This window comes from Sturnira hondurensis, unplaced genomic scaffold (genome assembly GCF_014824575.4).
Source record: "Sturnira hondurensis isolate 20B ecotype Veracruz unplaced genomic scaffold, ASM1482457v3 Scaffold0010428, whole genome shotgun sequence".
Taxonomy (NCBI): Eukaryota; Metazoa; Chordata; class Mammalia; order Chiroptera; family Phyllostomidae; genus Sturnira; species Sturnira hondurensis.
In genome coordinates this window covers 21703134-21729267 of record NW_028083059.1, presented here as the reverse complement: position 1 = coordinate 21729267, position 26134 = coordinate 21703134, and the positions used below count along the sequence as shown (strand labels likewise).

Below are 26134 nucleotides of genomic sequence, written 5' to 3'. Positions count from 1 at the left end.
TAGCTACTGGGTGGCCGAGCGTACTGGTTTGTCTAGAACTGAGGGGTTCCCAGGGACATGAGTCAGAAGTATAAAATGTATATGACCACCAGAAAGTCAGGGGCAAACCAAGACATTACTCACCTTCCTTACAAGTCATTACTCAAGATAACATTGAATAAACGAATGGGAAATAATGCAAGGGCAAGCAAATTGAAAACATTTCCATCTTTAATTGTGAATTTTATTTTTGATAATTCCTATATACCCCATCAAACTGCACATTTTTGTATAGGTCTCTATTAAAGCAAGTGTTACAGAAGTTTGTTTTAAAATTTTATTAGCAAAATATATTGTTCGATATAAAAAGATAGTAATGTCACTATCAACATTGAAAATTTTCAATCAAGTTAATATATCCTGACAATGCACTGCAACCCACAGAAATCCCACACTTCCCTGTACTTGCCTTCTTCCAGGGTTTTGGCAAATTTAATTTCACTGTCTGCTCCTTGAAATTCATTAAAAAAAGGACGAGCCTTAATTTCATAGTTGACTCCTTTTTTGAGATCAGGGATAACCACACTATTTCTGGTTGGCGTCCTCACTTCAAAAACTAACCACTCCGATTCACCACGGTTCGCTCCAGACGGCCGATAAAGAACTTTATATCCTTGAATATACTGAGACTGTTGGTCCACCTATTAAAATGACAAGTAGAAATGTAATCATGAATATTTTTATTGGTTTATTAGAAAGTTATGAAAATTAAATGTGACTACATACAAAAAGTATGTTTCGTTTCATTCTGTGGTTCTCTAGCTTACATAAAGTAGAATACTAAAAACAAGTCACTATCTTTTTTGTGATGTGTTCCCTTTTTAAGCTTAATATAGAATATTAGTTATTAATTTCCAGGCTCCAAGCAGAAATGTAAGTTATCCAAGCACTTCTGTGACTGACATCCGGAGAGATGTCTGTCAAGGCTCAGGGGGATATGGAAGTAAGAAGTGTTTTACCACTTTCTAATTTTAAAAGCCTAAAGGCTATGCAGACGTACTTATAAGTCAGAAAAAAACATGTCATAAAGATCCATTTCCAACTTATATCTTCATAATTAATACTCCTTTTCTTCCCTCTGAGACCGGTCAAGTCCATTATTGCAGGGTAGTAGAAAATACACATAAAGATAAAAATTTTCTCTGTTTACAGTGAGTCCACAGGTAGCATCATAAAAAAATGATCACATTAGAAAGTCATAGGTGGAGAGTGACTAACAGATATATATAAACTTATGGGTCTAAACAAAGTATCCAGCCACATACTACGAGTAATAAAGACATTTACTGAAGAAGATACAAGATACAAGAAACACTGTACACAGGACAATGATGCCTCAGTCCCCTTCAAAGTAGGCACCTTGGGACCTCACACAATTCCCCAGCATCTTCCACTGTTTAAAATACTCTGCAGAATCCTTTGCTGGAATCGCCATCAGCTGCCCTGTTGTACTTTCCCGAATCTTATCCATGGTCTGAAATCTCTCCCCTTTCAAAGGTGATTTGGGTTTTAGGAAAAGCCAGAAGTCACAGGGTGTCAAATCTGGGCTGTAGGGGGGCTAAGTCACCTCAGTGATTTGATGTTTCACCAAAAAACTTTGCATGAGACTGACACATGAGTCGGCATGTTCTCATGATGAAGCTGCCAATCACCAGTTACCTATAGCTACGGCCAGAGATGCGATATAACTGATGAAGAACACTGAGGCAGCACTCCCTATCATTCGTTTGGCATGGAAGGCCGTAGTCGTAATGGACAACCCCCTCCCATATAAAAAAAAAAAAAAACAGTTAACATGGTATCGATCTTGGTGTGACTTTGCCACACCTTCTTAGGGCCTGGACAACCAAGCAACCTCCATTGGGACTGGGCCTTCGTTTCTGCATCATAGCTGTAGACCCACCATCCATCTGCAGTTATGACCTTGACAAAACCTGGTTCCCTGGTAGTGGTTTGAATAGCAGTCAGCAACTGCAGCACAATGTTCCTTCTGCTCTGGTAGCAGAAGCCACAGGACAAATTTTGGCACCACACGTTTCATGCTAAGATCCTGCGTCAAAATCTCAGACACAGTAGTTTTTGGAATCCCCAGATCAGCTTCTATTTCTCGCACTGTCAGTCACGCATCTTTATTGACTGCAGCCTGTACACGTCCATCATTCTTAGGTGCTCTGCCTGTCGCAGGCCTTCCAGAATGTAGATCACTTTCAACAGACACTCAAATATCTTTGAAATGCTGGTGCCACTTTTATTTGTGCTTCACTTATTGCATTGTCCCTGAAAGCCTTCTGAATCATCTGAATAGTTTCCTTGGAGGGATGTTCAAGCTGAATGCAAAATTTTACACAGATTCATTGCTCTACTAGCTCATTCATTTTGAATGCAGTGGCCACAGAGTACACATGCTTGCTCAATGGTGTCTACCACCTCTACTTTCTAGTACAGTGAAGTTGTCATTGTTCGCACACGTGCATTCCAGTCCACTCTCCTTGGCTGCCAGATTACATCAATATCACGCAGACCATTCTTGTTATATTGATAATGGCTGGGCTTTTTCCAGGCAGACCTTATATAATTTAATTATCTGTTGTGCACGCGTGCGCGCGCGCACACACACACACACACACATATATATATCTGACACACTAATCTACTAGAAGCCACCTGGTTATTAACACTTGTTAAAACTGTGATGAAATAGTTTAATCGCCACAACGACTCACTGTCCAGTGCACTTCAATTGAAGAGGAAGAAAGGATGGTTGGATTGTGGAGGTGCAGCACGACATTTCCCAGTTCCCTCTGGACCTGCTTGTGATCCACCCCTTGGCTGGTTGGAGGAACATCTGCAACAATGCAAGACACTGAGTTAGATCTTACACTGAGTTACTAATCGGAGTGAAAACGTGGGGAAACAATCACTCCTTGCAACTCTCGGAAAAGAAGAATCATTGTGACTGTGAAGCCAACCTGTAATGCAGAATAAAGTTGGAACAAAGTAACCTTTGTATCAGGACCAGAAGGACAGGAAGGGAGATATGGATACAGATGCGGATGAGACATAGATGTCGAGGCCAAGATAACAGCAGCAAACCGCAGTGTATGAGAGCTCCTCCTACGTGATTCACCATGTGATTTTTTTCCCTCTGAGGATGAGGAGCATAGTGCAATCCCCTCTGAGTTTGTTACAAACTTCTGTGGTGGTCCTAATTACGCAAGGAAGAAAGGAGCCAGAAAGTGGAGCACAGTGGGTGGGTAATGAAAACAAAGGAGATAAAAGCAGAAAAGCAAGCACGCAGTCAGACACCTTGCATACTAAAAGAAGAACCTGGGTGCCTTCCCAAATTAGGTATGTAAGTGACGGGCTGTGATGGGGGCGGGGTGCACAGGAGCCATCAGTAACACAGGACAGGCTAGCACAGGCTGGACTAGGTCAGGCCAGCGTAAGGTGGAGCAGAGTTGAGCAGATCTGATGAGAAAACGGCACGTCTTTAATTGATGATGTTCTTGTTTAATTAAGTTATAGTGTCAAGGCAAGGGTTTTTCATCTTAAGAACACCAAAATTTTAGAAATGAGACCAAGAACACAGTAAAAAAAATTTTCCCAATAAGGAAGGGTTTTGTTAAACTGACTAAAGTAAAGTCATTGTTCAATAAAATTTGCAATTTCTACAAAGGGGTCCTAAATACAGATGTTCTGCTTAGTTTATAACAGTTCAGGTGAACATGGGGTGAAAAAGAAAATAAAATGTTGTTTTGTATCCACAATTCTCCTGAGTATTGTATCTTAGCACATATACTGTAAATTATTCACCACCCATAAACAACAGACACAAGAATTTTAGTTTTCTGAATGATTAACTACTTTCAAAGACCTGACTCTGGTGAGGGAAGAAACATGAAGGAAAAATGAGGTTGGTGAGAATCTTTGATGGAGCCCAGGAAGGCAGGCCGATGGAAGAGGGGACTGATTGAGTGCTGCCCAGCACTTTGAGAAATAATACCCTTGAATATACATAGCACATAAAATAAGCAAAGTTAGACAACAACTAAGATACTTTTGGCTTTTCATACCTTAGCATACTTTAGACTATCTCTGGCTAATACCGGCCCTCAGGCTCCCCATGTTCATGGCCTTTTGGTGGAAATCACTGGAGCATTACTTTCCCATCTCAGGCATGTTTCCTTCCCAACTGTCTCATGTGCTCTGTAATTTCAGTTCCCTTGTCCCTCTAAAGTCCCTGGAATAAGACAGACTTGGGTGCGTACCCCAACTCAACAAGTTCATGGCCATCTACCATGGGGACGGTTGCTAAACTTCACTATTTTTGTTTCCTCAACGGTCAAACAGTAACACTGATGGGGCAACTTCTGAAGACTGTGATTGGTAAGGCGTATAAAGTCCTTTCTGTGAGGGCAGAGATCTGGTCAACCCTGTGGATCCAGGATACCTAGCACAGGGCCATATAGACATAAAACGTGCTATTGAGCTTTGGCTGAGTGAAAATGAATCAGTGTATGGAAAAGACACATTATGTCGGCATCTGAACACACTTCCATCCTCAGGGAATCTCCTGCCTTTTAGAAAGTATCTTCAAACACATATGTAGAGCATTTAAAAAGATTTCAGTGCTATGATTTAATAAAAATCCTTAGTTCCTCCGGTTTGAGATAAACTTGCCAATTAACACCTTCATGAAAAAGACTAAACTTCCTAGCCGAATGTGACCATTTTGACAAGAGGAGTCTAGATTATTATTTTAGAAAACTTCCCATCAGAGAGAAAAATGGAAAATATTATCTAACAATGTAACACTGAGAAGTTTATGAATTGGTCCTGTATTGTCCTCATTCTTCTCCGTCACCTGGAAGAAATACGTTTCAATACAGATGAAATGTACTGAATGTCATTTCCACATTCAGAATGACATTTGGAGGGAACCTCAGCTATGATTCCATCCAACCACCGCTTCCCCAACAGGGGAACCCCCTTCACACAGTCACTGAGGGGGGACTACTCAGGCCCCACTGTGCTCTGTGCAGTAATGTCTCTTGCCATCTATTCTGCACACGCGGTATCTGTGTGCATAGTCTTTAGAAAATAGGCATTACGGGCACTCTGTGGCCAGGACGTGTGCCTGACGAACAGAAAGGACAGTGGCAACAACCACCCTCATCCCAGCACTGACCTCCGCCACCACCCGTACTTGCCAGCTACTTATCTCGCCTTCCTTGCATGATCAAATGTTACTTTGGGGAAACGTTTTGATTACTCTGTGACAAAGCTCCGACCCCAACACTACGTAGGTCTGCTTGACTCCTGAAGTGGGAACCACCCCCTCTATCATTGCAACTCTCTTTTGCCACAGCTCATTCATAGAAATCTCCACTTGGAGATGACATTTCTGCCGCCATGTTGCAGAGAGTTATAGAAATTATGCTTGCCTCCATGAATCAATTTTCAACAAGTCTTTTCTGAATTATCTCTACCTCTGGCTCTTTCCCTTCTTGCTTATGTGTTCTGTACCCTGCAACTGTATTTTTTTTCCAGGCTCTTCCCCAGTTTCCTGCTATAGAAAATATTAGCCTGCCCCTCGGCTGGGCTTCACAGTATCTCCAAAGCAGGCTGAGAATTAGACAATGAACTCTTCCTCAATTTCACTTCTACTTATTGGTCCTTTTTTTGTAGCCTGAGTTAGACAGTGAGGGTTAAAGCCAAGATCTTTGCATTTATTTTCCAAAGAAGTGATTGTTTTAGCCTGCATGCAGCCACGCCAAAGACCCTGACTGTCTTCCTGTTCAAAGTCTATCTGAAAGTGTGGTGCCCGAAAAGGAACACGCCACTACTCCATGTGTGACCTGACCCATTCAGACCGCAAGGGGGACAGTACCTGATCCAAACGTAATCCCGCCAATGCCAGCTAGGATTACATTTATTCACTGGGCGACTGCATCATTCAGGTGGCCCACACAGGTGTTCTAAATGACTTCAGACACCCATGTTGGCCTGCGCCCTGCTGCCTCAACACACACTCACTGGTCCCATATCCTCACCCTCTCCTTCCACAGTGAAATTTGAAACCCTACATTCAAGCACCAGATTTTTAAATCTGCTCCATTGATGTTCATCTTGTTAGTGCTGGCCCATCCTTTTGGTCTGTCTAGTTGTATCCAACTCTGAGTATCTCATTCATAATGCTAGCTGTCTTTCTCACGTTTATGATATCTGTAAATCTTATTAACCTATTTCATTTTTAGCCCAGACAGTGAAAGAAATACAAGTCTAATAACAAATTCAAGTGGCATAAAATTACTTTAAAAGACTTGCATAATCGGAAGTTGATTGGTTATTTAAACCCTTGTCCAATCCTATGCAATAGGCATTTTTAGCCCCATTATATAGAAGAAGGAACTAAAACTCAAGACTAACTTGCCCAGGGCGTTATAGCTAGTAGGCTGAGAAGCTAAAATGAGAAATTCTTTGATTTCAAATGTATGCCTGTTTCACTGTATTTCTAGTCCTCCACCTGACATACCTATTTGTGTGCAAAGGTTAAGTTAGTAGAATTTTAAAAAACATACTCAGATAAAGTGTTAACTGCATACTCTATTACAAATAAAGATATAATATATTATAAAATCATATCAGCATACAACAGAATAGCAGTCAATCAAAACTTCCATTTAGAGTCTGCTAGGTAGAGACCAGCACACTGGGGACAGAAGCTGAAATTCACTTTACAGCTGTCGTAGTTTCTGCATTCTTTACAAATGTGTATCTAATATCGAGAACCTCAAACTGCCTTAAGGCAGGCTCCAAGAATACTAACGCTTCTGGTGTGGTGACTCATAACAGCAAATAGAGGCATTTGGGTGTGTTGAGTTCACACAGCAAGAGACAGACACGGGCACGTCCAGCTCAGCTTGTTTTCTCTGTGAATTCTGAAACAAAAAGTCCCTTGGAAAGGACTGTTTGTGCACTCGCCGGAAAAGACAAAACAGGCAGCATGGCTGGCAGACCCTTCGCCGAAACAGGGACAAGGCAGTTAAGTCTCAGTAATTTTATATAGCGCTTGTTTCTGTCACTGGATGTAAGTTACAAGTTTGCCCTTTGGAAATGTAAAACTCAGGTGGAGAATTTTATACTTCTAGTCACTACCATCTAGAATTATCCCTCTTTACTAATGTGAGAGCAAGCATATCTTAATTGCAGTGACAGTATGTTCCAAAAAAGGTAAAGGATGACTCAAATTCATACATTTTTATATAAAAGTACCCCTATTAAAACAATAAGGTGAGAAAGTGGATGAATGGGAGATAATTTGTGCACTGAAAACCAGAACTAATTTCTATTCACAAAAGACAATAACCAGCAGTGTGTCCAAAATGTGGTCCAAGTGAAAAAAAAAAAGTTCCAGTTTCAAATGTTTTAGAAGCAGTTTTGACACGTTCATTTTTTCTGTGTACATAACCCAAATTTGACCAAAATACACATGATTTATGTTTAAAGGTTTAACATATCATGCTTTCATAATCGACAATGAGAGACAGGTCAAACAACACACAGACCTAACGAATTCTTTCCCCTGTCTTTTAGCAGGTCGGCTAGACAGGGATTAGAAACTAGTCAAGCTTATCTTTCAGATACCTTTCATGCGCATGATGTCCAGAAAGTATTATTGTAAACTTGACTCAATATTACATAGAATTATTATGCGCTTAATATTTTACACCCATGTTTAAAATTACAAAATTGAATCTCTAATACAAAAAATAATCCCATAATGTGTCTCATTAGATTTGTGATCTTATAAACTCAGAACTATTTCTCGGTTATTCATTTTATCTTGGAGTACTTGATACAGAAAAATAGCACTTGGTAGATACTGTGTTGGCGGGGGGCGAGCAGGGTTGGGAATATAAGACAGAAAGCTGTACTTGAACAAGAATTAAATACAAAAATTATTAACAAAATAAAATCACCAACTCTGTCAAATGAGTACTAGACTTACTGAGATGATCACTGTGTAAGACATCTCAATGTATAATCATATGCCATATGCCTGAAACTACTAATATAATATTGTATATCAGCTATAACTGAAGATAAATTAATTTTTAATGAAAATGAATAAAAATTTAAAAAAAGTTAACTGAGCAATCTGGATGATAGAACTATGTTAAATATATAATCCTAGCGTCCGGTACAAATGACTTCCCTGCAAAACCATAACATCTAAAGGTAACCAGGGGTGGGAAGGGAGAGAGCAGACCGACACTTACCTTGTGTTTTCACGGGGTCTGATATCTGGCTCGGGTCACTAATTCCGTAGGCGTTTGCTGCCCTCACAAGGAGAAGGTAAACGGCGTTAGGCTTTAGTCCTTTGATGGCAAATGTTTCTGTTTTCACGTTTTCTGCCACTGTCTGCCAACTGCTGCCAGACGCATGGCTACGGAAAGAGACACCGGTGAGAATGTCCGTGTTTAATGGTCACTAAAAAAACAAAAGAAAATAAAACACCCACAACTAGGAACCATCCTTTTGACTCTACCTGAAGGCTTCTATAATGTAGGATGTTGGAGTTGCTCCTGAATTCAAGTTTGGTTGCCATGACAATGTTACTGTGTTTCTGCTGACATCAGTAACTTCAGGTTTTGAGGGGGCACTGGGGATTAAATTTGGGTCCGTGGGTCTTGGAGGCTGAACTGGAACTCCAAATTCTAAGGAAGGGGGAAAAGACAAAAAAATGTTGGCACATATACAGATAAGTACATAAACAAATGTAGAAAACCACATATCCACACCCCTACTTCGGCATCAGGGCGCCTGCTTTATCTATTGACCAATAAGTAAACAAACTGGACTTGAAGCTTTATTTTAAGGTAAAAACACTATCTAACTGACCTTGGACTTCAATGTAAGCACTCCATGTTGCTTCACCACTGGGGGTTGATGCAATGCAGGTGTACCGGCCGGTGTCGCCCAGCTGAAAAGACAGATGGAAAATAAATATTTGGAACAATCAAGCACTCACTGGGCTGGAAAAGCAATTATAGGTTTGTATACAGCCCATGAATATGGATATGCATTAAAATTCATTAACAAAAAACTACCTTTTAATTGATTCTATTTGTATTGAATGTGAAGCAAAATACTGCAGAGACATAAATCTATTTTATACAGTTATTCTATTAATATAACACAAATAATTGGATTAACATTATTTTCAGTATCAGTGACAATAAACAATTCACAGGGATAACTTTGATTGCTAAATTATATCTTCATATTTAGCAAGTTACATAATAACGCCGATAAAGCTGAACCAATGCCCATTCTTACTATTTCATATTTTATCAGTTACAACTATATTGCTATGAGATAAACAGCTATTTATTAAGGACAGACTTAAATGAGTTTTTCTCCTTTCCCACTTTTTAAAACCCTGTAAGTTAAGGCACTTACTAAGTGTAAAGCCAAACGTTAGTTGCAATGAGCTCTCTCTCTGTTGTAAAGACTGCCCAAATACAACCGCAGGTCACATGTGTGGCTTTAAAATCAGCAGCAGCTTGACGAATCATATACCTCTGCTTAACATAATAACTCTATTTTCAGACAATGTTTGATAAAGCAAGAGTGTTGTCACCTTGTTCAGACAATTACAATAACAAAGTCATAATAGTTGTAACAAAGAGGTATTACAACATATTAACTTTTGCAGCACATAAAATGAATTGTTAAGGCTGATCCAAAACTCCAAAGAAGCCACCCACAATAGGCAATAAAGCAATTGAAATTTATGTTTATTGCTGACAAGACTATTATTTCATACACCTCCTGTACTTGTATGAACTTGACCTAAAAAGAAAAAGAAAAAATCAAAAACAAAACAACACAGCCCTGAAAGAACAGGTATGGATGTCATGCCCTGAGAAGGTAAATCCCTAAATTGTTCCCACAGATCTGTGAACTTTTCACATCTAGCATTCTGATTTTAAACGTACACTCAGTGTGTACATTGCTGCACAGTTCTTGTTTGCATACTCAGTGTCCTGTAATTGCAAAACGCTGGCCCAAACATTCACAAAAGAACTGATTGAGTACATTGTTCGTAATATGGTACTGGACAATATCTTTCTGAAAAAATGCTTATGGAATTAATGACTGTCTCACGCCACTACTTTAGAAGGTATTTTTTTCTCCCACAAATTCCTATTTACTTTCCCCAATAGGTCTTAAAACCCTTTATTCCCCTTCATACAAAAACTTAAATTTCTTGCCATGGGCTAAATTATAAGTCATCTTAAATATAGACAGTGGCATATCTGAAAGAATAAAGCATCAAATTAAAAGTATATTAATACTATTACTTGGCATTTCATTAATTGTAAAATTTGAGACTTCAGCACTAGTTGCTGGAGGCAAAACCAAAGTGAAACAAAATGGGAAACCTAGGGTATCATTTCGAGTTACCTTGGCATATCGGATCTGCAGAACTCCAGTCTCTAGCTGTTTAATTCGAGAATCTTGAGTTGAAACAAGGACTCCATCCTTCCTCCACAGAATCGTGGGCACTGGACTGCCTGTGGCCACACAGCTGAGCACTAAAGTACCATCCACTGCTACAGTCTGATTCACAGGACCTTGTCGAATGACAGGGGGAGGCCGGTCTGCAATCACTGCCCAGAGAACAACAGGAAACAGATTTCTGCAACTGGAAGCAATTTTCTAATCATCTAAGCAATAGCAGTTGCTCTAGGGTTTGAAATGAACTAATTAAACAAGTAATTAAAGTAGGAGACATGCATTATTCAGATGCATTTACATGATGCACTGATCCAGAATATCAAAATGAGATAAAATGTACTCCCCCTTCAAATGACCAACATTGGTGGAGCTTGCTGTATTGTTAAGGGACCTACTTAACTTAGCAGTTCAGGGACTAAATAAGAACTGTGGATATAGAAGTAGATAAACAATGATGAGATCACACCAGCATGTTTGATAGTCTGGGATTCACAAAGGTGTTTGGACTTTCATAATTTACAAATCAGTATGGCTTATTTCGTCTTGGAATTCTTTCTGTTAAAACAATACATGGGTAAATATTTTCCAATCCTAATGATTTCAGAGAAAATGGAAAAATGCCCACATTGTAACTCAAGCTAATGTCCTTTCCTATGCAATTATCAAACTTCCATATTAAAATTATAGAAATGGAAAAACATGTTCATTAATTCTATTATCTCAATAGTTTTAATGTAGTACAAAAGGAAACAAATGGAAGGCATTTTATTATATGTGTGCGTGTGTATGTATATATATGAAAGTATAATTTTTATATAAAAAATCTAAAACCTAAAAATATTATCTGAGTTCATGAAGAAATTATTTCAGGAAAAGACCTAAAATACTATAGTGGAACTAGAGTAAATCTTGCAATAGAGAGGTGTTCTCATCCCCTGAACTAGGCGAGTTAGGTGAAATGCCATAAATATTTTTTAAATAAATAAAAAGTTAAAAATGAAGCTTAACATTTTTTCCTTAAGAAGCTTTAAAATTCTGAATATTCATTAAAAGTTACAAAAGTTACAAATACGCAGGAGAGAATTCCGAGAAGTCGCCTGAGCAGAGGAAAGGAGTTGCCAGAGTAACTAAGTTTTGGAGGTGACAACCTGGGAGCTGGACATGTCATGTGCCTAGTTTTATGCACCAAAGACTTCCACAAGCTGGAGTCACACTTCAATTTGTTCCTCATTTATCATGCCATAATTATTAGTTTCGTGCATTCAATTTGAGAGACACAAGAAAGCAACAGGTGAAGTCAGCAACTGTGAATTTCTACTCTACCCTTCCAACTCTCTTCCATCCTTCATTACTGGTGTGAAATGTGTTCATACCAGGGTGGTGTGTTAGAATGCTGGAGGTGAAACTTGGCAGAAGCGTTCCACATACTCCATGGATGAAAAATACAAACCAGTAATTCATGTGCTTAGAATTATTTATCTACTTTTCTACTTTATCTGTAGCTATTGGCTAAAATGAAATCAGGAGCCCCTCTGATAAGTAGGAAAAAAATGGGAATGTTTCAGTGAATTTGGACCTTTATAAGACTCTGCCACCTGTGTTCTATTGATTATAAAAATAAATGAATATTTATTCTCAGGCATTAATTAAATTAGTAACAGAGTGCTTCTTTATAAACTAATTAAAATCAAGTCCAGTGACAGAGTGGTTTACATTTGGTAGTTATATTTAAAAACAATCCATATCTGGGGATTTATTCAATTTTCTATATTCTTACAGTTCTTTGGTATTTGCGTCATCTTTAGCATCATTCACACCTCCCTACCCCATCCCAGTTCAGTTTAATGATGCTGTTTCTCTGTCGTATATTTTCTTCCTGGCTAATACTGGGCAGTTTACAAAATAAAGCAAGAAAAGAGGAGCGAGGTCAATGATCAGTTCCACCACCTCTCATGTGCGTTTGGGCAAGTTCCTTCAATTCTTGAAGCTTCGGTGGTTTTTTTAAAACCTGTAAATATAATAATTTTTGAGGATAATAAAACTTGTTATAACCAGCTCAGGGGACTGCTATGAAGAATTAAATGGACTAGTAGACATGAAAGTGGTTTGCTAATTGCAAAAAGTTAGACACACCTGAATGTCCTATTGCACTAAACTTGAAAAATGCAACTCAGAGCTGAAAGCATTCATTGAAGCAATTTCTCATTTTTTGATAGAAAAAAAATGAAACATCTTGGTTGTCACAGGTAAGGATAAAACACTAATGAAATGTATAAATCTACTCAAAGAGTGTAGTGCATTTACGAATCAAAACTCACATTAGGAATTATGAAGTATACCTCAAATTAAGGTTCTAATATTTTACACGATTTACAAAATACAAGATATTTTACATGATTAATCTTTACAAGATTATTGGAATGAATTCTCAGGTAGTATGACAGAAAGTTATAAAAGCAGAAATACATTTTTACACACTGAATAAGTACACAGACTTTGGAGGCAGAGAGATGAAGCTCTTTAAAATGAAAATATTCCATATCTGTGCTATCCAGTCAGAAGCCAATAGCTCCAGTGGTTACTGAGCACCTGGGTGTGGCTAGTGTGACTTCAGGAACTGAGTGTGCAATTTTATTGCATTTTAAGCAATCAAAATTCTAATTTAAATAGCTTCATGTGGCAATCAGCTGCCAGATGGACGGTGCAAAATTTTGTTTTAAATCTCCGTTCTGCTACTTAGTATCTCTATGATGTGGGCACTTTCAGCCTTCATTTCCTTATCTGTAAAATGAGATGTTGTCACATTTGAAATTGTTGCTATGGGAGAAGTTCCTAGTTCAGAGCCCAGCACAAAGGAAGCCTGCACGACTGTAACTTTTTTTAAAAAATTTATTTATTTATTTATTTATTTATCTTTAGAGGGGAAAGGAGAGGGGGAGAGAAACATTGATGTATGGTTGCCTTTGGTGTGTCCCCTGCTGGGAGTTGGCCTGCAGGGAACCGGCCTGCAACCCAGGCATGTGCCCTGACTGGGAACTGAACCACGATCCTCTGGTTCGCAGGCCTGTGCTCAATCCACTGAGCTACACCAGCCAGGGCACGACTGTGACTTTTTATGAGCAGGACAGTGGTAACAGCAGTGGTAAAGCGGCGTTGCAGATGGTGTAACCCTGTCACAGCAGAGTTTATAAAAGTTCACCTAGCTTTCATCTACACTGCGTGAAAGACTTAAAGACCCTTAAAAATGAGGGCGTATCCTGGAATTAATATTTTGTCATCTCAAAAGTACTGATCATGAAGACTATGTTAACAGTATAAATATATTTATAAAATAATTTTAAGTGGAAAAATATAAAATAACACACACACAAACACTGACTATGTATAAATAATTCACATTTATACATCCTTAAATATGTTATAGTGTGCCATAATTGCTATCAGTTTGCAAATACATCTCACAAATTTATGAGCTAGGCTGTGTACTGTCATCGTACTATTTTTAAGAATTGGGGACCTGAAATGTTGAAAGTTCAAGTGATTTGCCCAAATCAAGTAGTAATAGGCAAATCTCACTTTTTCTGAATAAAAGTTCACATTCTTTCTATTGTATATAAAAAGCTTTTCAGAGTTACATACAAGATTTTAAAATTATCTACATTATTTATTAACTACCATTTTTCTTACGTTGCAGTAATAAAGAGAAGAAACATTTACAATTAAATAGGTGGTATGAATGCCTATGTCCTGAGTCAAAAGCTTGTATGTGGGGGGGGGGGGGCCACAAACACGGAGAAGCAACACTTCAAAGGCAGCTGCTACCCCACCGTTCCCTGTGCCTTGTGTTATAATCTGCCTTTGTCTCTGTTGTCTGCACACAGTAAAGAAAGAAAGTCAAAAAGCCAAAGTCAACTTGCATCCAGAAAGTATCTGTCTACTCGCTACCCTCTCCACACGACTTGGTGAAGCATAAAGACCGACACCACCACCACTCAAGACGCTCACAGTTTCCCTACGAAGAACGCGTCCATAGCTGTCGGTCATTTGTACAATGTCAGTGAACTCCAAAATAAAGAAAACAAACTAAAAATACAATATCACCACAGCAAACACACAACCACCTTCAATCTCCCCAGAGACTATAAGATGAAAAAAGAATGTTAGGAGTGAATTCTCACTGGAGAGAAATCCAAAATCCACAAGTCTAGAGTTTCTGTTTTTGTTTCATTTTCCACCAACTGCTATCCCTGATCTGGTCTCACCAATATAACAAGTCTTGATAATGCCACGTTAGAAGGCATATAGCTTTGCTTTCAATGACTAATTATGATGCTAATGAGAGATACTTAAAACTATTTGACCATAATTTTCTTTGGCCCTTTTTCCATGTATACTGATATATGCAAGTTGCTTTATAAAGTTGGAATTATAAATGTATGTGCAATTCTATGTTCAATTTTTTCTGCATATTTATTACATTGATCATTGTCAAATTCATTACATGATCTTCACAACCAGCACTTAATAGCTGTAATTTATAAGAAACTGCAAAATAGCTGTAAGAAACTGTGAAATAGCTGTAAGAAACTGTAAAAACTTTTTAGGTTATTCTAACTTATTTAGCCAGTACATATATTATACATATCTTAGACAGGGTAGGAGTTCAGACTTTGAAGGAGACAATCCTAATTTCAAATTCTGACTTAACCAGTAACTTGCTGTTTTTTACTTTCTTCTTTGTTTCTCCCACTCATACAAAACATATCTGGCCTGCCTCTATTGTGTATTAGATTTTGGAGATTACTAGGTATATATTTAACTTACTTACAGAAACATGGGTCCTGCTCTCAAGAAACTTCATGTCTAATGGAGATTACAAGTAAATAAACAAAGAAAATAGAAAGGTATAAATGCAATCTGCAAATAGATGATAGGTAGCTAGGTAGCTAGGTAGATAGAAAGCAAGCTAGCAAGCAGGGGCGGGGGCGCAGTACCCATCTTTGAGGAGTTAGAGAATGCTTTCTGAAGGAACGGAAATTTCAAGTCAGTAAAAACAGTTTGCACAGAAGTCACAAAACAAAGGAAAAGCACAACACAATATGAGAGCAGACACATGTGAGCAGCACAATATCCAGAGATGAGCCTGCAGAGGTGAGATTATGAATCATAAAGCATGTCAGGAAATATAAACTTAATCCTGAGAGGACTGGGAAACAAAATGATAAAATTAATGTATTAAAGTTAATGCAGAATATTTTTCAACTTTAAAATAATATCTATAAAATGCCAGCTAATATTATACTTACAGATAAAATAATAACTGCTTTAAACACTTTAACATCCGAATTATAGGGGTACCAGAAGAGGAAGAGGAATAGCCACGAGTGGAAAACTTATGTGAACAAATAATAAAGGAGAACTTCCCCAATCGAGCAAAAGAAATAGACTTCCAGGAAGTCTAGGAAGCTCAGAGAGTCTCAAAGAAGTTGGACCCAAGAAGGAACACACCAAGGAACATCATAATTACATTAGCCAAGATTAAAATGAAGGAGAGAATCCTAGAAGCAGCAAGAGATAAGGGGACAGTCACCTACAAAGGAGTACCCATCAGACTGTCAGCGGATTTCTCAAAAGAGACCTTACAGGCAAGAAGGGGCTGGAAAGAAGTATTCCAAGTCATGAAATCCAAAGACCTACAGCCAAGATTGCTCTATCCAGCAAAGCTTTCATTTAGAATGGAAGGACAGATAAAGTGCTTCTCAGATAAGGTCAAGTTCAAGGAGTTCATCATCACCAAGCCCTTATTATATGAAATGCTAAAGGGACTTATATAAGAAAAAGAAGATGAAAAATATGAACAGTGAAAGGACAGCAAACTCACAGTTATTAACAACCACACCTAAAACAAAAGCAAACTAAGAGGACAGCTAGATCAGGAGTGGAACCAAAGAAATGGAGATCACATTGAAGATTAGCAACAGGGGAGTGGGAGGAGGAGAAGGGGGGAGAAGATACAGAGAATAAGTAGAATAGACGGTAGGTAGAAAAGAGAGAGAGGGGAGGGCAAGAATAGTAGGGGAAATACAGAATCTAAAGAACCTGTGACACATGGACATAAAGGAAAGGGGGGACTGGTAGGGAAGGGGTATGCAGGGTGGAGGGGAATGAAGGGGGGAATAGGACAACTGTAATAGGATAATCAATAAAATATATTTAAAATAATAATAATAATTGCTTTACCCTTGAAGTTAGGATCAAGAAAAATATGTCTACTATCACCAATTCTACAAATTTTACTGGAAATCACAGACCCTGTACAACAAGTAAAAAGACATAGAAAGTAAAAAAAGATACAAATATTGGAAAATGTAAAAATAGTTTTCTTTGTGGGTGACACATTTTGTTCATAGGCATTTCAAAATAATCCACCTACAAACTCTTAGAAATAAGTGGATTCAGCAAAGTTGCTAAACACAGACTTAATATACAAAGTCAAAGGTACATCTTAAACAATAGCATAATGAAATTTAACATATATGTAATCATCAAAAATCATAAAACATAATAGGTATAAATCTGCTAAAATACAAGTAAGACATCTATCCTGAAAACTACAAAACCTTGTTGAGCGATTGAAAGATCTAAATAAATATAGAGATATATGGAATATACCATTTCCCTAATTTGGAAGACTCAGGTTATTAAAATATTAATTCTCCTTAGAAATAAAATAATTTAAGTAGAATTAAAATTTAAACCCAGATTGTTTGTTTGTTTAACATATCTTTATGTTAAAGCTCGTAAGAAAATGCAGAGGACTTCTAGTAGCCAACTCAAGACAAGAGACACAAAGCTGGAGACTTCACTCCCACTCTGTAAGACTGACTGTAAAGCCACAATTGAGGCCACATATTGGCATAAATAGATGGATGGAACAGAACAGACTCTATTCAACAGAGGGAACAGAAAGAAGTCGGTCACACGTTGACATTCATTTGAATTAAGGTTAAAATGCCACTGTGATTCCATGGAAAAATGACACTCTTTTCAATTAACGATGTTGGAACAATTAGTATTTATAAGGGGAAAAGGGAATTTTGATTCCCTTATTTTATACCATACTCAAAAATTAATTTTAGATAAATTAAAATCTTAAACCTCAATAGGAGAGAGAATAAAGCTCCTAGAAAAAGACTTAGGAGAACATTTTCATGCTCTCAAGATAGTACAGGAAAGTAAAAGAGTCAACTAAAAAAGAAAAAAATAATGTACTGGTCCTCATTGAAATTTGTTACTTATACCCTAAAATCATCATTAATGAACAAGTGGAAAGAAATATTTATAGTACATGTACTTAACAAAGACTTGTATCTGTAATATATGAGAAAAAAAGTAGAGAAAAGAGTACATGCAATCACCAAAAAGCAAACCATGAAGACTGAGTACACCAATGGAATTGGACAGATGTATTTAGTTTTATTATTAAAAGCCCTAAATGGAAAACTACCTATCAATAGAAGAATACATAAATAAAGTGTGAGCTACTTATACAATGGAGACTGTATACCAATAAAAATACATGTATGTAGATGCTTACATATATGTGTATATATATTTAATATATTAACACATACACATACTTTTTCTTTTCAAATTATTATTATCCATTTAATGGTTTGGAGATTATCTCCATCGCTGTGCCATTATAACAGATTTGGCATTAACTGATCATGTTTAGGGGAGTTGATAAAAAGAAAAACAATCAAGTTATTAAGAAACATTATTATCGTGAGCTCCGAGTTGAATTTATCAATGATTCAATTATCTTCTTAATTTAGAGGAAAGAGAAAGGATGATATTTTACAGCAAGAGACTTTAGAACAGTTTTTTAAATTTTACTATAGTATAATTTTACTTCAGTGTAATTTTTCCTTTGCATAATTGCCATGGTTTTGTGATTCTGACTTGATGCTACAAATTTAAAGTACAATCAAGTTAAATTAAGAATAGTTTTAGGCTTAATCACGTATTAGCCTCCTCCAGCTTTACACCAAAATTGCTGGTAAGGATACGAAGTTAAAAATAAATACATTTACTGGCACTCTCATTAGACTTGGAGCCAAACTTGGACATTTTGAACATAGTCTAAATAAAATGTTCTACTTTACCATCGGTGACTTCCAAATAGGCTTTTGTGATGATACTTCCGGCAACATTTAAAGTCTGGCAGATATAATAACCCACATCCGATCGCTGGACACTAGTAATGGTGAGGTCACCAGTCTGGGAGACTGAAAAACGGCTGGATGACTGTGGTGGCTGATACGAAAAAAGCAGATTCTAGAACGCAGAATTTTGGGGAAAAAGAATGACAATAGGTTAATTGCTATTTCCCATAATTTGGCATACACATACATATTCATAAATAGATATCTAAACATTCACATGCACACACACACCACACCACACCACACACATATGTGTACAAATAAACTAGATATTCTTTCATGCTCACGTATATAGACATGTACATACATAAACACATAAATACATAAAGTTTAATGATCTAGGCTTAAAAAGAATTATTAAAAATTCTAAATAAATTCTAAATGTTGATTATGCTTTTATAATTATCAGTTGCCAAAAATACTAGAATTAAAAGGATATTAGGCATCCTTAGAGTTAAATGTTTTTACATACTTAACCAAAGCAGTCAAAAGCTTTGCTTTATATACATATGACTATTAGCATTATAAACACTAAGTCTCATATAAACAAAATTAAAGTTTAAGCATATTCTGACAAGTTCAAGGATATCATTTTGGCACCATAATAAGTACCTCTGCTAGCTTTCCATCATAGAAGTTCAGCAACTTCTTTAAAATTATTAATACTTTCTTTTTTCTCTTTTTAAATGGTGAGCATATAATGAATTTAAGAATGTATAATGGAATACCATGTGACCTCACTTATAACTGGAACTTAACCAACAAAATGAACAAGCAGGGAAAATAGAACCAGAAACATGGAAATAAAGGACAAACTGAGAGTGGCCAGCGGGGAAGAAGGAGGGGGAATGGGGGAAAGAAGGGGAAGGGTCAAGTCAAAGAACATATATAAAGGGCCCACGGACATGGACAATGGGGATGGGGGGAGGATTAAATGTGGGAGAGGAGCTGGGCAGGGGAGAGCAATGGGAGAAAAATGGGGATAACTGTAACTGAATAATAATAAAAAATAAAAAGGAATTAATAATAGAGCTTTATTTCTGCAGTAAATTATCCTAAGTACAAAGTGAAGACAAGCTGTGATATTATTATTCTTGTGGTACAAATTTATGAATCAAAATATACTGTTTGTTAAAGGGAGTATGTATTTGATGTAAAATAACACACCATTTCATTCACTCATAAAATAAAAAATACCATTTCTTCTAACAAAATAAAGCTGTTCTTTTTTAAAAGTTTATTTTTCCTTCAACACATATAACACATTTTTTTAAGTTGTATCATTCAAACAAACCAAACCAAAATTATCTTGAAATTTTATATAAAGTTTAAATAAGGAATAGTTTACTTATAAAATTAAATGAATCATTAAAATATTATTTTATTACAAAGAACTTCTAGTGGATTTAGTATTACAGCTATACAGATTTTCTTATATAATACACATCAATTATTCCTGTTCTCCTAAAATATTTTGTTTTTTCTTGTCTTTAACTTGCTGTCAGCAAGTTTCGTCCTTCGAGACCAAATGGAATGTGTCAGAATCAACCAAGTTACTAGAACTCAAATGACGGCCTACGTATCATAATCAAGTTAATATTTGCCTACCAAAGGAGAAACAAAAATAAACTCCATGGCACTGCCTACAGAAGATTACAGAGTCAGTGAGTAAAATACCCATATATCACCTATGAACACCGTGTAAGCACAACAGTGAAGCAGCACATCCATGGTGGGTGTAAGCAAAAAATAAAACAGGTTTGGAGTATGTATATTAAAAATGAATGAACAGTTTTTAGAAATATTAGAAAAAAAGGAGATATTTCCCTTTATTGAAGAAGGCAAGTCATGAAGATATAAGAAAAGAGGACATACACTTTAAGAACACTTAAAAGTTTCCTATTATTTTAGAAGTGAAACTGTTTCAAAATCATCTTTTCATTAAGCTGAAGCCAAATAATGAAGTTGGAGTTTGTAAGGGTATAGGTAGATCTCTATATCTTAGTGTCAAGGTATATGGAAAATTGTGGTTTATAAAATGATTAGAGAGTATGAGTTGATAGTAAATGGTGATCCCATAGGATAGTTTTGAAAGAATTAGAGTATGCTGAACTATATTTAACATGACATCTATGTTTAAGAAAATTTAATATTGTTCTATTAAACATTTTAATTGTTATATGTATTATATGTATTTCATATATATGAAATGGAGAAGACACTTCTGATTCCTGGTGCTTCAGGGAACTTGCACTGAATGGTTACCATCTCTGTGTTAAATGTGTATACATTTCATTTAACATATAATTACAGACATCTGTAGAGTAGAAATGATAAGTAATTGTGTTGAGGAAAAATTGTTTAAAAATGTCCCTGAACTGGAACAAAAGGTAAGTTTTATATAATAAGACCATCCTAATTCTATATACCACCCTGTGTAACAAAAGTAGGCAGGAATAACTGCTTTGAGAATTAAAACAATGAAGGAAATTTTGTCTGAAATTTCCTTTCTCTCTTATTGCTGAAATTTTCTACGAAACTCAGAGATTTCACAATTCTCTTAATGTGACAGTTGTATGACTAAATTATATATATGATTACATATATTAATGTATTATATATTATATATAATTGGATATATATATAATTATAATGATGGCATTCGTCTTTGCTGATTGAAATAATATACCAAACTCATACCTGACTCCCCTCTCTCCTCCAAAAAATAGCTGGTTGAGGATTTCCGGTTGCTTCACACTGAAAAGTTACAGTTCGTCCCAAGGCAACAACCTGGTCACGGGGTTTCACGACAAAATGCGGAGGTTCTAAAGAAGATGAAATAAATTACACTGAATCAAAAGCATGTAGTTTTTGTCTTAATTTAGACAATTTTCTGATATCCCAAGTGCTTCTGTTATTTTATACAACTCATCATGTACGATCGTGTGTAACATACAAATTTACAACCTGAATTCCACTGATGCTACATTGTTAAAAGCATAATTGCAGAATGGAATAGAATTGTTTTGTGAGGAGATTTTTTTATTACCTAAACTTCTAAGATTAACCTCCATATAAAAACAATGTCTGAGCAACAATTTGACCCCTTACATTTTCCATATACCTGAAATTTGCATGAATAAATATCTTTTCCCATTTAGAGCTGCTTAAAGGTGAACAGACTTTAATCATACAAAACCCTTCTGATGTACGCAGGTCCTAAGATTTAACTCAAAAGCTCCTGCAATGCCTCCATGCAAATTATAACCATTTGAAATCCTCAGTCCAATTAGTTGAAAAATGAACTTAAAGCAACAGTGGAGTCCCATGCCTCCTTCATTTACATAGACGAGGGCATGTCCAAACAGAATGTATATGGAAATGAGGGCAAATTTGAAACATCTGCTCATCCTGACATTATAAATACTGCCAGCTTTGTCCAAACTGTTTGATTTACATGGACTTAAAATGGCCACTCCATCCAGCAGTAAATAGAGTGTCAGAAAATTGTGTCAGTTATGCTGAGAGCAATGGCAGCTGAAAACACTAGGCTGCTGATGGAGTCACTCCTAGGGAAAAATTATGCTTGCTTGGACTGTGCTTTATGCTTGGAAAAAATGTGCATTGAATACAACTCTTTTTACCTACTGTTTACACTTCTCACATTCATTTCTTATCAACTGTCTGAAACACCTAATTATTCTCTCTTGTCTCTGTCCAAATTGAAGTGAATGTCTTAAGCCAGACATTTAATGGTTTAAACAAGATAGGGTTCTTCTAATCCACTTTTAAAGGCTATTTCATTGTTTTTAACATTTTCCCTAAAAGTAGTTTTAGTTACTTATGTCAGTCAGTTAGGATAACTCTGTAAAATGAATATGAATAAAAATTATATTCAGATTATTCCTATAAATGTTTATACTCGGCTCACAAGAATATGATTTTTTTGTTAACAAAGGTGAGGATTTGATAGGGCATTTTTCTCTAAATATTTTCTCTTCAATCTAAGACATATATACTAATATTTATAATACATCTCATATATAAATTTTATATATATAAAATTCCATAGAAAAGGGGATATGTAAAACAACTAGCTGAAGATTACATGGTGGCAAAACTGAACAAAGCAATTAGCTCTCCTAACTCCCTCTATACTCCCTTTTTATTTTTAATTGAGGTTTAGTAGAAATTATACCATTTGACTAGAAAATTATAGGAGACCTGAAAAATCAGGTCAAATGCCTTCAAATGTCCTGTAACTTACAGGGAAGAAAATACAAAGCTAGGAGATATAGTTTAGGTTCAATTTGGTAAGGCTAAAGTTCTTCCTTATAATTTTTTAAAACTCTGATTGTAATTGAATGGTTTACTCATGAATTTAGCAAACACTGTCATTATCCAGGTATAATAAAAAACATATGCATCATTGCTTGGGGATTTTCCTCCACACACAGCCATACAGGGGCATTTAATCCATTCATTAGAGGTTGAAATAATTGATGTAGATATCAGAGAAAAAAATGGAAAGGACTGACTGGAGGAAAAAAACACGTAAAGCCAGAAGAGACTTTAATTTGTTTCAATAAAAAATAACAAATGATTAATTAAATGAATGGGAGAATATGACTGCAATACGCAGGTCTTTTGGTTAGGAAAATATAAATGCTTTAACCACTTAGACAAGTAAAAACTTTGGGTGGTCTCTTTCCTATATATCTTAGAAGCATGTCTAATAATGTGTGCCAGAATCCCTGATCCTTTTATAAAATGCCAGTTCTCTTCAAACCTCAGAGACCTATCTGGGAACAAGGACAGAAACCCCTGTGCTAACTACATCTATCCTGCAGCAATCCTTCCACACAGGATATTTGACTGAAAATAAATTCACTCTATTTTATAGGCATTTTGTCGAGCCAACATCAGCAGTGACATCAGCCACAGAGTATGTCTCAGAAATAGATCTAAAAAATTCCCTGTACACGTATGTCAAATATCAGATGTAGACATATTTCTAAAAATAATTTCCATGAATTAAATACACCAACTTAGCAAGCTATCTTAATTACGCATATTTAGATGGAGAAGACCATTCATAATATGCATCTACTTAATATTTATGATGAAATGTTGGGATTTTCAAGGTTATAACATTTAAACTTTCTATAATCAAAAATACATAATCATGTTAGTAATGTCACATATGGCTAGTGTTGAAAATTTAGAAAATGAGACAAGCAAAGGGAAAAAAAGCTACCTATAATTCAACCATGCAAATTGGACCGTATTGTTTAAAACAGTCTCTTACAATATCACTTAATGACTATTTAATAATACATATATAATTATTTAACCAATCTATTAGTTTAAAATTTAGCTTGTTTCTAATTTTCACTATTAAAAATAGTGGTAAGATTAACATCCTTCTCAATTATATTTAAAGTTATTCCAACTGGCACTGTCTCTACTAGGGCACTTTCCTCCAGAGCCTCACAAATACTGAGCATTAATATCTTATCCAAACTGAAAATGGAACCTCCTCCGAGTTAGCATCTTTATGTCAGGAGCATTAAGCACTTATCTTTGTATTACCTTGTCATGGATATCCTACTTGTTGAGAAGATTGTGTCCTATCTTTCTGATTTCTAATAACCATCGATATGCTAAAATTTTATCTACTCATATATGTTGTAGATATATTTTCCATTTTGTTAACAGTCTGTTTAATCTGGTTAGATTTATAATATACACATAGTATGTAAACATTCAGCTCCATCCTCATCCTGTACTCTTGTCTTTATTTTTTATGTGTTTTAGTCATCTATATTTGTGTATACAGGAGCATATAGAAAGTTATTTTTTCAAATAGCCTATTATTTTATCACCATTACTAAACAATCTGACCTATCTGTATTAACATAAAGTGACACTTTTATAATATTTGTGCATCTTTTTAACTGAAAAAACTAAGGAGATACTTTTAGCATCAAAATTATTTTCTGGCTTAACACTTAGCATACCCATGGACAATCCTCCAAAAATGGCGTCCCAGCATCCCTTTAAAGGGTAAATGGGCCTTCGGCAAGTTGCTGAGCGTGAAGGTACTCGAAAACCTAATGACTATTTATACAAGAACAAATGTTTATCAAAGCAAATGTTAATAAAGTTCGGACATATCATGTTGTTACTTCTTACACAAAACGAAGTGAATCTGATGTATAAAAAATGAAAATGAGTGCAAAGAACTTGAACTGCAAAGTTATTCACCAACAGGACTTTTAATGACTATTATTGAATGACAATTATAAAAACTCAGACAGACATGAATACATACAAAAATTTGGACAAAAAAGTCCAAATTGTTCTTTGGGTACTTATATTGGTTTGTTTATATTAAGAGATATAAGTTGAAATAGTACTTAACCAAAATACAGGCCTACCACTTAATTTACGTCTCAGTTAAGGAGGAAAAAAATAGAAGGATTCAGATCACATATCATTTAATAATACATAAAGTTAGCAACCCCATTACCTTCACTCTTTGTCAGTTACCCATACTTCCTGCAGACTTTATTCTGTGCAGTCTGTCTGTGTGGCCAATGACAAGTGAGAGATGGAGGCGGACTGGTTGAAGGACATGGAAGGGTATGGATGGAAAGGGGAAGAGAAGTTCCAGTCACAGTGACACGGTGATTAGAAGATGGCCAATAAAATGTCAACTTACCAGACCCAACTAAAACAAAACAAAAAAAGAAAACATGGAATAAATAAAAATAAAAAACAGAAAACAGAACAGAAAAAGTAATTTCACAATGATCTTCCTTTTAAAATAAAATAAAGAACACATTAACATTTGGATGCATGGCTTATACTGTTCATGAATGAATATATTTGTTCGCATTTTAAGCATAATCATGAATAATTTAAGAAAGACAGAAATAGATCCTAAAATCTCTTCAGGGATTGAATGGCTGAGCTACAATGGGTGACAGCTGTAAAATCATAAAACACTTCCCAATGGCTTTGCATTTTGCTGCCGGATGACAAGGTTAGATAACCATACCTGTAATGAGCTTTGAAAACACTATACATTTTAACTTCTAGTGCCATACAGATTAGAAATCAAGCATCTTTTTTTTTTAAAAAAATATATTTCATCAAATTAATGTTTATATTTTATTTATTTATTTATTTATTCATTTATTTATTTTTAGAGGGGAAGGAGAGAGGGAGAGAAACATCAATGTATGGTTGCCTTTTGTGCATCCCCTGCTGGTAGTTAGCCTGCAAGGAACCAGTTTGCAACCCAGGCATGTGTCCTGACTGGGAATCGAACCGCA

At 36.0% G+C, this 26134-nt stretch overlaps 1 protein-coding gene across 6 annotated transcripts in view; it reads right to left on the bottom strand.

Annotated features, from left to right (window-relative positions):
* The window catches only part of ROBO1 (roundabout guidance receptor 1), a 414052-nt gene that overhangs the window by 62841 nt on the left and 325077 nt on the right, over window positions 1–26134 (bottom strand). For 5 of the 6 annotated variants that reach the window (XM_037059024.1, XM_037059028.1, XM_037059026.1 and 2 more), the window contains exons 7-15: window positions 25519–25527; window positions 21495–21619; window positions 18735–18906; window positions 10513–10718; window positions 8944–9025; window positions 8591–8759; window positions 8322–8488; window positions 2763–2884; window positions 449–680 (exon numbers count right to left, since the gene is read on the bottom strand). In XM_037059024.1, coding sequence (XP_036914919.1) covers window positions 449–680; window positions 2763–2884; window positions 8322–8488; window positions 8591–8759; window positions 8944–9025; window positions 10513–10718; window positions 18735–18906; window positions 21495–21619; window positions 25519–25527 — 1284 coding nt within the window. The remainder of the gene's footprint in view (window positions 1–448; window positions 681–2762; window positions 2885–8321; window positions 8489–8590; window positions 8760–8943; window positions 9026–10512; window positions 10719–18734; window positions 18907–21494; window positions 21620–25518; window positions 25528–26134) is intronic. The other variant, XM_037059025.1, reaches the window with a different exon arrangement.